Genomic DNA, 14899 nt, shown 5'->3' with positions numbered 1-14899 from the left:
CAAAAACACAGTGAGGAAGAAGTCCAGAGATCCCAACAGAGAAGCAACATCCCACTTTTAACTGAAGAAAAAGGTGAACCACATAACTCTTATGAATCAGTGAATACTTGTACAAAAGGATATAGTAGTCACATTTCTCAAGAATCATGGTCTTCTAATTTAGAAACTGTATATCAGACTGGTCAGCAAATGTCTACAGTTTTTCCTCTCCAAAGGAAAGAAAGCATACATGGGTACATTCAAAATATTGGAAAAGTGAGAGACTTCACTGGCCCAGAAGATAATTCCGAACATGGAGAAAAGCACATTTTGTGGAAAGAAACTGATTTTACTAATGAAGCAAAAATCAGTCCAGTAGATAATTACATTTCTTTGTACCAAGAATACAAAGAGAATGAGAGTCTGTATTCTTTTGGAAAAAATTGTGATCAAATATCAATTACCCAAGAATTAGAAATACCAAAATCTTCTGCATCTACCACAAAGGATAAATACGAGCTAGATCATCTAGCATTGGAATTACAAAGCAATCTTACTCCAAGAGTGGAGATTTTACAAAAGCATCCTCAACCCTCTTTGGAGTATGAAAATAACATTCATACAAGTTTTGCAATTTCTCAAAAACTAATGGAACTAAAATTGGAAAAACCAAATCAAAACTGTGTTAGCATTATGACTAATGCTTTCCAAGAAGCAAATGACATTCCCCAGGCCGAAGAACTGCCAATTGATAGAGTTAGTTCATCTCATGACATTGAAACAACTCGTGACAATTCAGATTGCAGCATAGCTGGAGAACATATATGTATCCATAGGAAAAATGAGAATGATCCAGTGTCATTGGAGAACATGCAGAGAGACTGCAGAGAAATTTTTCAAAATGCTGATAAAGGTCAAGGTCATACTCTATTCTGTAGTGCAGAGTTGTACAATGATACACACCTGAATATTGATCTCAAAGAACAAGGAGATAATGATAAAGAAAATGAAAATGGGGTTAAAGAGGAAGACGTTGCTTTGTCTACAGAAAACAGAGTAGATATCTATGAAGATGAGAAGCAGGGTTTTAATACAAACAAAAATTATGCCAATATAGATGAAAGAAGGGAGAACAAAAATTACAACAATGTAGAAATTCTGAGTTCTGAAGAATTTTGTACATTTGATTTGACTTGGCGGAAAAGATATGTATCAACAGAAACTACATTTTTAGAAAATGAAGATACTATCACTGCCATAAAACAAAAAGATACTCAAAATACAGGTAGAAGTGTAGAGCATTTGGCTTCCACAGCATTTCCCAAAATTGCAGCATCTTCAGTGCATGTAGCCTCAAATGCTGCAGTACAGATAGCTGATAATATTCCGCCTACATTAGGCACAAATCATGAAGATCACCAAAGATACCAGATTAAAGAAACTTGTTCTTCTGAGAGTCTAGATTTTGGTTTGTTAGTAAAACATAAGGTTTCTGATCATGAAATGGATATGGATAACAATAAATTACATGACTCATTCCATCAGTCAGTAAGTGACAGCTCAGTTCTTCATAGTTTTGAATTGGAAAATAATATTGAAGTGGGATCGGAACAGTGTGATGATGTTTTTCTAATTCAACAAGATACTCCTGGCCATAGAAATGTTCTGTATGAAGAATTTGCGGCCTCATATGAGGCTCTAAAGTCTCGTATTGATTGGGAAGGTCTGTTGGGAGGCAATAATGGGGAGAGGGAAGTTTTGAAAAGCTCCAGAGGAAGGGAGAATAATGATCAACATTACTCTGAGGAAAGTAATTGTTTTTATTCCTCTCCACAAAAAGACAAAGCAGAGCTCTTCAATCCAATTTTACTTCCAGATTTACAAGTGAAAATCACTAATATATTTATGCCAGGATTCAGTCCCACTTTTGAATCCCCTGCATTGAAAGATAATTTTTGCAAAAACATAACTAAAGCCACAGAACCAGAAATAGATGAGGGGGAAGTGCCAGGATTTGAAATGTATTCCCAGTGTTCTGGTGAATATTCACATTCTCTATGTGAAGATGAATTTGGTAATACAAGGCCAGAATCAGGACTAGTGAGTAAATCTGAAATCTCACTTTCTCTTGACGTGAATCATAATACACAAGGGAATCATGCTTCTGAAAAACAAAACAGTGGACCTTTGCTTACTGAACCCTCTAATGTCACAGCATTAAATAATGAAAGAAGTTGTTCCTTGACAAAGTCAAAAACTGATGGTAACAATACTAGACGTAAAAAGGACACAGAATCAAGAATTAGCAAAAGAAAACCAAATACACCTTTTAGGGTTGAGAACACGCCACATAAGGATTTAAGACATCATGAAATTTATGGAAAGAAGAGGAGGCTAACCAGTCAAGACTCATCTGAATGTTTTTCTTCATTATCCCAAGGACGAATTAAAACCTTTTCAAAGTCAGAAAAACACATTAGGAGTGTCCTAGATATTCTAAATAGTGAAGCATCTTTATGCAAAAGCAAACGCCTTTCCAGAAAACTTGACAGAGCCGTTCTTCACTTAAAAAAAGCTCATAGGAGAGTTCACACGTCTTTGCAACTTATAGCTAAAGTAGGAGAAAAAAGGAAGGGCCCATTACCAAAATCATATGCAATAATATGCAATAATTTCTGGGAAAGTTGTGACCTTCAAGGTTATAGCTCTGTGTCTGAAAGAAGATATTATTCCACTAAACATTTTTTGTTAAAAAGAAAATATGACAAGCTAGGAGAGAAAAGAGCTTTGGGATTTGAAGTGGATAAAAAATTAACTCACGTATCAAAGCACAAGTCTTACAAAGCAAGGAGAGAGAGAATCACAGAGTGCCTTTCTAAGAAAAATATGGCCAGCAGTGTCTCCAGAAGTCATACCACTATTCATGTGAGAGAATTTTGTGATCAAGAGTATCCTGAATCACAGTTAGCCCTGTGCTCTACAGCCCAAAGTACAAGTCAGTCAGCTTTTAACAAGAGTAGTATGAAAAGTCTAAGATCATCAGAACTTCGGCCATTTTCTGGGAAAACTGGGTGTCTGTTTTCCCCATCCTGCCCAGATGAGAAACTAACTAAAAAAGAAAATCAAATTGGCACAAACTTTTTATCTAACATTAGTAAATACGAAAAGCCTGAGACCCATTCAGCAAATAAAATTAAGGATGCAATGAAAGAAAGTAATTCTGAGACTAATAAAATAATAAATAAGAGTAATTCGATATCTTTAAATTGCATAAAAGAAAACAACGTAAGTTTTAGCAGAGACAAAAATTATGATGCAACTTGTATAATGCACACAAAGGTAAAAACTGACATAGTTATTTCAGTTTTAGAATCAAATGTGAAGCACTTTTTAAATGTTGATATCTATAAACCGGATAACCTTATTTTATCTGGTTATAAAAGAAACCTGGAAGTAAATTGTCCTATAGAAGAATGGACAGCTCCCATTCAGAGCTCCAAACCAGGCATTATTTCAGGAGACATCCTTATGGACCCATTAAATCCAACTCTGATAACCCACAAAAAGTATAACAGTGTTCCTCAATGGTTACCAACCACTCCAATAACAGATAGTGAAGGAGAATCTTCAAAATCTTATTTGGATAAACAGAGAACTTTTTCTGTAGATTCTTTTGCAACATCCACCAATGTACCACACTGTCAGCCAGGATGTGGTGGAAGGGAACTTCTAAAAGCAGAACAAAGCTTTTCAAGTAATTGCTTCTGTATAGATACAAATGAATCAAATGTTCTTGAGAATTCTGAGTTGGGTCTCAAATTAGTAACTGAAGAAAGTAAAAGCTGTAGGAAAAATGCAATGAAGAATCTATTTTCCAATGATAGTTCTTTGCTCATAAAAGATAATATAAAGGGTTCTTCTTCAAAAAAATATATGGCAAAGAAAGACATTCAGGACAGAAAAATGTGGAAAGTTAAACAAGCAGAAAAAGCAAAAGATTCACTTCACAAAAAAAGCATGACTGAAGGATCCATTGCTACTGAGAACAAAAATCAAAAGAATAAGATCTTAGAAGAATCCTCCTACTTAAGTGAGAAAAGAATTAAAAATAATGTGATTGATTCTCATCCAAGCATTGAAGATATTACTGAGGCAGTCTCTTTGAATAACCCAGTTTCTAATCATCTTAGCAAAAGAGAGAAAGAAGGGGGAGTTAATAATAACTCTGACTCTGACTCTGCATTGCATTCAGAAATAGCCTGTAATTCCCAACCAGGCATTATAGGAGTGAATCATAGGCCTCTTTTACATATGCACTCTCAAACCTCTGAAGCCTCTACTCCTCAGGAGAATCCTACAGCAAACATTAATGGATTAAAAGAAAAACATTGCTCAGCTAATCATTCAGCTCTTATAGGTAGGTTAGCTCAGATTTTGAGAAGGGCGGATGAAACATCATCTTTGCAGATTCTACAGGAAGAAACTAAGGCTTGTCAAAATATTCTCCCTTTATTTGTTGAAGCTTTTGAAAGAAAACAGGAATGTTCTCATGAACAAATCCTGATTTCAAGAGAACTATTGGTAGAACAACACCTGTGGAATAATTGCAAACACAAATTAAAACCATGTGCTGTTGACTCCTTGGTAGAACTCCAAATGATAATGGAAACTATTCAATTCATTGAAAACAAAAAAAGGCTCTTAGGAGGTGAACCAACATTCCGAAGCTTGCTTTGGTATGATGAAACATTGTATGGTGAGCTGCTTGGTAGACCACGTGGATTTCAACAACAATCCAGTTTCTATCCTGCTTTTCAAGGAAGGTTAAAATATAATGCGTTCTGTGAGTTGCAAAACTATCATGATCAATTAATTGAATTGTTTGAAGAAACCAAAAGGGAAAACAATTCATACTATGCATTCTTAAAATACAAACGACAGATTAATGAGTGTGAAGCAATAATGAAACGTTGTTCTGATTGCTTTGACTTTTCTCTTTCTGTTCCATTTACCTGTGGAGTTAACTTTGGAGATAGTTTGGGAGACCTAGAAACCTTAAGAAAGAGTACTTTAAAGCTGATTGGTATGTATGAGGACTCTCCTAAAGTTGATTCCTATCCAGGAAAACAAGACCATTTATGGATTATCATAGAAATGATCTCCTCAAAAGTTAATTTTATTAAGAACAGTGAGGCAGTAGGTATTAAAATATCTCTTTATGGCCTGGAACATATCTTTTTTGATGCTGCAAAAAGTCTTGTTTGGAAAGAGAGGAGACAGTCTTTCAGCAAAAAATACTCAGGAAAGAAGGATAAAGAAATGCCACTCAAAATGAATCAGTATGCTTTTTCTAAGTTGAAAAAGATATATGATATGCTGTCTAAAGATTTAAGCAGTGAACAAATTTCCAGTATTGGGCTTGAGAATACTGAAATTCCTTCCAGAAAGTCAGATGATCTAATAAACAAAGCTACAGTTAACATAGAAGACTGCAGGTTTAACAGTACTTTGCTTTCACACCCAGATATCTGTTGTATTAGTGAAATATTGGATCAGGCTGAATTTGCAGACTCTAAGAAATTACAGGAACTCACTTTGAGATGTACTGAACACCTAGAAATTTTAAAAAAATATTTTCAGATGCTTCAAGAAGAGAACATAGATAATATTTTTATCACGGAAGAAAATGTTTTGGACATGGTGAGAAACCACAACCATGGGGCCATAATTTTAAAACCTGCAGCCATTGAAACCTATATTGAAATTGTCATGCTTTCAGAAACCGTTCACTTTCTTAAAAACACAATGGCAAAGAAACTAGACAAACCGAGGTTTCGAGGTATGCTTTGGTTTGATTTGTCACTTCTTCCTGACCTGGTTTGCTGCCAAGAAAAAATGGCTCCTTTTTCATTTCTTAATGATAACTCAACAGATTGCCTTTGGAAGGTCATAGAGACTGCTATTTCTGAACTTAAGAAAGATCTGGATATTATTTACAAATATAGTGAAGCAGTTAATTGCTCATATGCTCTTCATTTGCTCTCAAGAGAACTTGAAGAACTTTCCGAAATAAAAAAACTTATAAAGAAGTCTGAGTATTCCATTTCTACATATATTGACTTTGTGCCGTATATAGCATCCATAAATTATGGAAGCACTATGACAGAGTTAGAATACAACTACAATCAGTTTTCTACACTGCTCAAAAATACAATGGCTGCCCCTCAGAAAGATTTAGGGAAAATGGCTCATATTATGAAAGTCATGAAAACTATTGAACATATGAAGATAATATGTGCTGAAAATGCCGAATTAACCATTTCCTTTATTCTGTGCCAAATGCTACATAACAGAAAGACTTTCCAACTGAAGAGAAAAGAAAAAATGAATATGCATGTAAAACCTAGGAAGAGTATCAATAAATCTAGTACTTTTATGAAGGTGCCCTCAATTTCAGAGTGCATAATGAAAAATGTTTCAAATTCCTCTAAAAAACGATCTATCACTGTAGACAAATGTGAAGACTCTCAGGAACAAGAGAAAAACACTACTGTTTCCAGCTGTAAAAAACAAAAGGTAACAAATGTTTGAAACAAAACCTATGTAAGTATTACTTTTGAGAACAAGTCTACTCTTCAAACAGGTAGTTTGCAGATTGGTAAAAATTGAGAATGCTTTGAATATTGCCTTGCAAAATGAGTTTACTAACTAAAGAATTGGATTGGGGGGTACCTGGCTGGCTTAGTCAGTGGAGCATGCAGCTCTTGATTTCAGGGTCATGAGTTTAAGCCCCACGATGCATGTAGAGCTTACTTTAAAAAAAAAGAATTGGATTAAATAATTCCTATTATCTATATTTTAGATAATAGGAATTCTATATATTCTCATATATAGAATCATGATATTCTATATATGAGAAACACCTTGCAAATGTCTACTTTTAAAATAAAAATTATTTAGAAGATATTTCTTGGAAGGATATAAATTTATATAACTTCTTAAGGGGTAGTCCAATTTATGTGAATGTAAGTTAGTAATTTATTAAGTAGCTTCTATATAATAAGACTATACTTAATGTAGTGAATATTAAAAACTGGCTAATGGAGCCTGTGTTCTTGACCATTATCATCCACATGGAAAAATAGGACAGATATTTTTAAATAGATGATTATGAAGGAGTTACAAGAAGTCCTACATAAACACGTTTTATTTAACAAATTATAGAAAACATTTATTTTGTACCTGGCACTGTTCTAATGATTGCACAAATATTAACTTCTTGATCTTTCACAAGATCTTTATGATGTAGGTACAATTGTTATCTTATTTAAAGGTATAAAACAGTATAGAAAGGTTAAATAACTTTCCCAGGGTCACAGAGTTAGTAAATGGGTGAGCCCAGATGTAAAACCAAGGGAGTCTAGCTCCAGAGCCCATACTAACCTAACAACCTACTCTCAGAGCCTTCTCTTAAAACTTTTTGAGAATTTCTCAGTTCAGAAGTAGAGAGAATCCTATATGCAAAATGAAAAGTAGGAATTTTTTCTTGGGTTACTGTAATTGCATTTGTTAGTTAAACTAGTTCTGGAGACCAGGAAACCAATCATTTATTTCACTGTTTATAGAAAAATGCTTACTAAACAACCAGTTTGTAAGCATACTTCCAATAAGAATACAAGTTGTGTACGCCACATCAAGAGTAAAATGAGGATAATACTTAAATACCACCGAGCCACCCAGGCACCCAATGAATGTAGTTTTAGGCCGAGCATTTTAGATGATGACACAACAAGCAATTGTATCTGATGTGAAAATAATATTTATATTGTATTTTATACCATTACCAATGTAGGTTTTCTTTGTAATTTTTAAACATAGGTTGACATGAAAGATGTCACAAAAATCAACAGAGAAGAGGCAACATTCGAGCATCCAAGGTAAGAGTTGCCATCAGCCCTATCTGAAGACAAACTAAACAAAATTAAGCACATATTAAGGAACAATACTAACATTTATTTGTATACCTCTGTTGGATCATACATGTAATTTAGAGGACAAGAAAAAGGTTAGGGAGAATAAGGTTTCAGATTATGCAGTGCTTTAAGGTTTAAGGAATTTGAACTTCATTCTGTAAGTATTGAAGGTATAATCCTGTAAAATGTGTTTTCTCAGTGATTTAAAGGGTAAGGAGATTCTAAGTAGTGGTAGAAGTAGTAGTAAGTTAGAGAAGAGTGATGTTTTATAGAATAAAGTAAAATTCATATTTGACAGACATTGTTTAAAGAATTCATGGGGATTAGTAACTGGTTTGCTAAAAAGGAGATAATATGACAAGTGATTAGATTGAGCTTTTTTAAACTTGGTACTATAGACCAGTCAGATTTCAAAATTGGTTAAAAAGATAGGAATTGCTAACTTGGGGCACCTGGGTGGCTCAGTCGTTGAGCATCTGCCTTCGGCTCAGGTCATGATCCCAGGGTGCTGGGATCGAGCCCTGCATCAGGCTCCCTGCTCAGCGGGAAGCCTGCTTCTCCCTCTCCCACTCCCCCTGCTTGTGTTCCCTCTCTCGCTGTGTCTCTGTCAAATAAATAAGTAAAATCTTAAAAAAAAAAAATTGCTAACTTATATTACTAAATGGGGACTTATTCATCAACATCCATATATTATAAATATACTACAGTTTCATAAAAGGATGTTTAACAACATGATATAGGAGGAACATGATTTCAAACTAAAGGCTAGTTCTTTAAACTGAATTATTTTTATGAAAAACTTCCGACATGGTTTGTATTTTTTCATTCTGACATGAAGTGGCACCACTGGACATTTTGACCATCTCATTTCATTCAGCTCTCTAAGATTTTCAATTTATGACAAGCTTCATTTTGTCCAATTTTTTTTCCATTTTATGAAAGAAAATGGGTAATCTAGAAAAAAAAGATGAGCATTCTCATTTCTGTCTTACTTGGTTCTGCTGCTTTAATTATACATTTTATTTACTGCATTTCTAAAATCCTTTTCTAGACTCTGAATAGTTGTGTTAGTTGCACCAAGATGAATAGGCTTTTAAAGGGATAACATAAACCAGTTCTATAATCATCTTAGTTTTGGTAACTAAATATAGGTGGTATTTGCTACTCAAAGAATCAAACTTTCCTGCTCACATAGCAGGAGAATGAATCCAAATATAAGATTAATACAGGGTTCATGGAAGAATATTCTCTAAGAGAATGCATAAAAGAGTGACCCTACAGGCAGCTGTCAATGTGTAGGGTTGAGACATCACTGAAACATCATTGGAAATGTGATAGAGTCAAAATTGTACTTTCTGCAAAATGTCAAAGTATTGTACAGGATTGGATGATGATGATGTTGGTTGTCACTAAAATGCCTTTTAGAGGGGCGCCTGGGTGGCTCAGTCAGTTAGGAGTCTGCCTTCGGCTTGGGTCATGATCCCGGGGTCCCAAGATGGACTCCTGTGTCAGGCTCCCTGCTCAGTGGGGAGCCTGTTTCTCCCTCTGTGTGCTCTCTCATCTCTCTCTCTCACTCTCTCTCTCAAATAAATACGATCTTTAATTTAAAAAAAAGTTTGAAATGCCTTTTAGAGAGGCTGGATTAAGTAAAATACAGGGCTTTTAGTTTCATGAGTTGAAACTAAATATTTACAAATTCCAGGCCAAAGATTAGTATCTCTTGCCTGGGGAGGAGTGATTACTTTTTTTCTTTTCAACATGTTCTTTTCCACTTGTAATTTAAAGAATTTGATGAGACACCAAAAAATATAATCATCCTGGAGACCTTTAACTCTCTGGCTCTAGACATTTCCATAGTGGATGCTTCCTTCAGCCTGGTTGAGACTCTCTAAATTTAGGTAGAAATGTCAAGGATATTAAATTGGCATGATAGGGTGGCTCAGTCATTAAGCGTCTGCTTTCGGCTCAGGTCATAATCCCAGGGTCGTGGGATTGAGCCCCGCATTGGGCTCCCTACTCAGCGGGACAGGAAGCCTGCTTCTCCTTTTCCCACTCCCCTTGCTTGTATTCCCTCTCTCTCTCTCTCTCTCTCTGTCAAATAAATAAATAATAAATTGGCATGATATTTTGGAGGTCTGTGTTTCCTTTTCTCAACCTTGAACGGACAAAATATCTTACTAGTTCCTGATAAAAGAAGATGACCTTTTGGCAGGGGCAGGGCAGAGCTTGGTAGTTTTGTCAGTTATATATAGCCATTTACAAGTAAAGAAGATCATCAAAAAGTTGGAAGTGTATGAATGCAAAACTATAGTAAAAGATTGGATGTAGTTTTCTACTTCTAAAAGCCTCTATTAGGAAATGTCCAGTGCATAAAATAATTACAATATTGACCACAGTGTATATATTTCTAAACATATTGGAAATACATTTGAAATGTGGAGTGTATCACATTCAGCAGGGAAAGTATCTCAGTTCAAAGCAAGGGAATAAAACTGGGGAAATAAGTTACACATATATACTGCTGATAGAGAAAAGGTAAATCTTAAGAATTCTCCTAAATAACTTCAAATACATGTTTATAATTAAGTTTTGGGGACTCTGTTTATATAAAGTTGTTTTTATGTATGTGTTATACTTAATAGGACTACAAGATCTCATCCCGAAAGTGAAAGTGAAATAGGACCAACTTCATCTGAAAATCTGAAAAGAAACCATGTATCTCCAAAAAAGGTTGAGGTGGAAAGATCACTACCTGGCTCACTATTACCTTTAAAGAACTTAACAGACACTTGCACATCAAAGTCAGAGGGCAAAATAGATTTAACTAATACTGCATCTGATACTTCGGAAGACTTCACTGGACAACAGGGAAACTTAAATAGCATGAAGAAAAGCAATGTGAATTTTAGTGCTACTGAAACAAAGAGTGATAAGAAAGATTGTTCTTCTTTTGCAATTTGTGAACAAAGAAGTGTAGATGGCATATTTCCAAAAGACTACAAGATGCCTTCACAGAGATTTCTTAATCCTGCAGAGAAATCTTTTCCCTCAGACATAAAACCAGGAACTGATGCTTCTCCTCTGCCTGATGCATCAGTGCTCTCAAAGCCTATTTTCCGTTTTGTTAGGGACATCCCTGCCAATTTAGAAATGAATGACACTGTCTTTGAACTTCAAGATAATGAAATATTAAATTCATCTATTAAAAATTCTGCATGCACCAATTCTTCAGAATCCAAATTTATCCAGAACAGGTCTTCTATTCTGCAAGTAAATAAAACACAGCCTGCAAAAACTGAGTTAAAAGAAAAATACATGAAGGATACCTTGAGTCCCAGTACTGTACCTCTTGGAGCATCTGGGAACATAACCTGTAATGTAAATCAAACAGCAGAATACTCTGTTTCTGAACAACAGAATAATGAAAATTCAGAAGTCCTAACTCAGAATGCTGTTGCATATTGGAATGAACTTCCACAGTCTGCATGTACCCCAATATATAATTCTTCTGCACATTCATTTGGAACTTCATATCCTTACTACGCTTGGTGTGTTTATCATTACAGCAGCAGCGGCAGTTCCCTTACCCAGACATATCACGGGATAACATCATATGAAGTACAGCCACCTCCTGCTGGGATGTTGACTGCAATTGCAAGTACTGTTCAAAATACACATTCTAATCTTTTATACTCTCAATATTTTGGCTACTTTGCTAGGGAGCCACAGGCAAATGACTTTGTGCCAGGGAATGGGTATTTTCAATCTCAAATGCCTGTTTCTTACAATTTTCAGCAGCCGATTTTTTCACAGTATGCTCCCCATCAACCATTCCCACAAGCTGTATACCCTTACCCTCCTGATTCAGGTGTACTTCCAGAAGTTCCTTGGACTTATGGTGAGTTTTATAAGTTTTAGTGCTCACTTTATTGAGTTTTTACTTTTCTCTCTTTGTCTATTTATGTAAATGAAACTTATAGCAGGTGATGATCTATAGCAGTCATTTTTCTGTGCAGACTTGTAGAATTGTTCAAATCTTAGGCAGAATTGAATTATATTGTCACATGGGAATCTGGTTGTCAGAGATTGAAACAAAAAGAATTGGTAATATCACTAATATGTCCTTCAACAAAACCCAACTTTGGGAAGTAATCAAGTAAATTATAGTTAATCCATACCACAAAATACAGTGCAACAATCACAGGGTTTAAATAAGTTTGTGGGTTTTTTTCAAGATTTTTAAAATTTATTTATTTGACAGAGAGAGCACAAGCAGGGGGAGATGCAGAGGGAGAGGGAGAAGCAGGCTCCCCACTAAGCAGGGAGCCCGATGCGGGGCTGGATCCCAGGACTCTGGGATCATGACCTGAGCCGAAGGCAGACGCTTAACCAACTGAGCCACCCAGGCACCCCTTAAATAAGTTTTTAATAACGGTTTTTAAAACTATGTCATATAAATTTACCTGTGTAAATAAATAAATGCCTAGAAATACTGAAATGAAATACACCAGCATTTTAACTAGTCTGCCTCTGGGTAGTAAAATTGGGGGATTGTGGAGAGAGTTTTTAATATTTTCTAGATTTCCTACTATGAAAATACATTATTTTGATAAATGGAGAAAAAAATAGAGTGAAAAACCAAGTTTGAAAAAGAAACTTCAATCCGATAAAGCCACCTTTCTCTTGGTATTCTAATATAATATCTGGGCATAAGTGAGAAGAACAACTTAGTAACTTGCCACTAGAAGTTGAATTTTTTTCTCGTAAGTGCAATTCTATTTGTAAAATACAATTAGAACACCGATTTTTAAAATTAAATTGAAATGTATATTTACCAGTGTATAGCAAAATTTAAGAACAATTGTTAATAATCCTATAAAAACTACAATTATCCATTAACACTCCAATATTCAACCATCAGAGGTAATATGTACTGTAAGTAAAGTTAACTATCTTTTAAGGTCTTAGAGAAATGCAAGAGAATTTCTTTCTAAATTAAAAAGTCGTTTCCTGGAACACCTGCCTGGCTCAGTTAGAAGAGCATGTGACTGTTGATCTCAGGATCGAGAGTTCAAGCCCCACATTGGGTGTAGAGATTACTAAAAGTAAATAAACTTTTAAAAATAATAAAAAGTTGTTTCCCAATAGATTCTCTTACAAATTAGTAAGTAGAAAAAAATTGAGTTCATTTATTCATTCATTGGTCCTAATTGGATAAGAAGCAGATTGTTAGCATAGTTCTGTTTCTAATTTAAAAATCTGATCACAGCACCTCTATATTGGAGTTGCCACTGACACTATGTCCTATGGGATAAAATTCAGATACTTTAGCTTGAAATGCAGGGTCCTTCACAGTTTATGTAGCCTCATCTCCCATCACTTCCACCTTTGTATTCAAGCCACATTGAACTTCGTACTGTTCTCTCATGTAAGAATTCCTCTCGTACTTCCATAGAACTTTTTGTGTGCCATTCTCACATGATAAGGCATGTGAGTATTATATGGCATTGTAATTATCTGTGTATCTTTCCCTTCCCATCGTGGCCCACCAAATGAGTTTAAACAGGACTGGAAATTGTTTACCTAAAACAGAAGAAAAACAGTAGAGGAGAGGAGAAAGAAATAGTGGAAGTGGGGAAGTATATGACTATGCTTTTCCTTTGTGATTAATTTGACACACTGCTGCTGCTATAATAATAAACACATCAAACATAGTAGATGTGGCAAGCCTATGAATTAAACTAGAAATTTGCATTTCTGAAATAGGAAATCTTGAATGTAATTGTTTCATAAAGGTTCTCAGAGTTTGAGCTTTCTCATGTTCTTAATAATTAAGCTGTTGGTGATGCTTAAAAAGATATTTCTGGAATCAAATCCAGCTTTGATTCTCAAAAAATTTTCATTGTTAACCTACTTGGTTATATTAGTCAAGTGAAAATAAAGGAAAAGAAACAATTACCTATTGTATTATTCAAAAATAACTCTAAAAATATTATGAGGCAATAAGCACCTCATTTAGTTTTCATGAGTACAAATCTATAGAGATCACCTCTCATGCTTTCAGGAACTACATCCTTCTAAACATCTGAAAATCCCTCTGACCCATTTTTTGATGTTTTGCTCTTGATGCTTGTATTCAGCGCCATAAATGGAACTAAGAGAAGGGGCTAAGTGAGCCGTGTGTGTGAGGCACATTATTACATCCTTTACTCCATTTAACTCTCCCAGAATATCTGAGAGAGATGTAGAGATTATTGTTCTTTTACAGATAAGGAAAGTACTCCATGGAGAGCCTTAAATAACTTTTAAGATCCCATGGCTATTAAAGGGCAGATGTGCAGTTTGAACTCTAGTATTTTTAGTTCTAACTTAATTCAGGCCTTCCACTATACCATTATGTACTGTTAGTCTCCCTCATTAACTTATCTCAAATCTTTGTGGGTTTGTTTTCTTTCAGTTCCATGGCAACAAGAACCTTTTCAGCCAGGACATTGAAAAAAGTCTTCTGTCTACTGAAATAAAGGGGATTTAACAAGTTTTTCCAAGTATTTTTTCCTTAATTTTTTTATTTTTACATTTTTAAATATATGTGAATGTGGTAGGAAATAGAAACCATATAGCCCTTTATAAAATGTTTAAATGCAACAGTGTATCATATAATGCAATTGGAAATCAATTTCTGACATCCAAAATACCAAAATTATTTCCATGCAATATTTTAGTGAATGGTAGTAGGCTATTTTCAATATCCATCAGAAACATTAACAATATTTTGAAATGTTTCCATCACAGCTGTTAATATAAAGATCCTTTTGAGATTATTCTAATGGAGTAAGGAGGGTAAATGTAACATTTAATATGATTAAAGTTAAGCAATGGTAGTAAAATCTTTAAAATAAGATTTTTCTGTCTTATTTTTTTTTATATTGTTTATGGTAGCATTGTGC

The 14899-nt window shown here is 34.8% G+C and overlaps 1 protein-coding gene across 1 annotated transcript in view; it reads left to right on the top strand.

Annotated features, from left to right (window-relative positions):
* Positions 1 to 14447, top strand: part of TEX15 (testis expressed 15, meiosis and synapsis associated) — a 56695-nt gene extending 42248 nt beyond the window's left edge. Inside the window, 5 exon segments of the mRNA XM_021694184.2 lie at positions 1 to 23; positions 26 to 6555; positions 7858 to 7916; positions 10595 to 11850; positions 14410 to 14447. The exon segment at positions 1 to 23 is cut by the window's left edge and continues 718 nt beyond it. Of these exon segments, the coding sequence (XP_021549859.2) occupies positions 1 to 23; positions 26 to 6555; positions 7858 to 7916; positions 10595 to 11850; positions 14410 to 14447 (7906 nt within the window).
* The last annotated feature ends 452 nt before the right edge of the window (positions 14448 to 14899 follow it).

The sequence above is a fragment of the Neomonachus schauinslandi genome, chromosome 2 (genome assembly GCF_002201575.2).
Source record: "Neomonachus schauinslandi chromosome 2, ASM220157v2, whole genome shotgun sequence".
Classification (NCBI taxonomy): Eukaryota; Metazoa; Chordata; class Mammalia; order Carnivora; family Phocidae; genus Neomonachus; species Neomonachus schauinslandi.
This window is presented reverse-complemented; position numbering and strand designations above follow the sequence as displayed.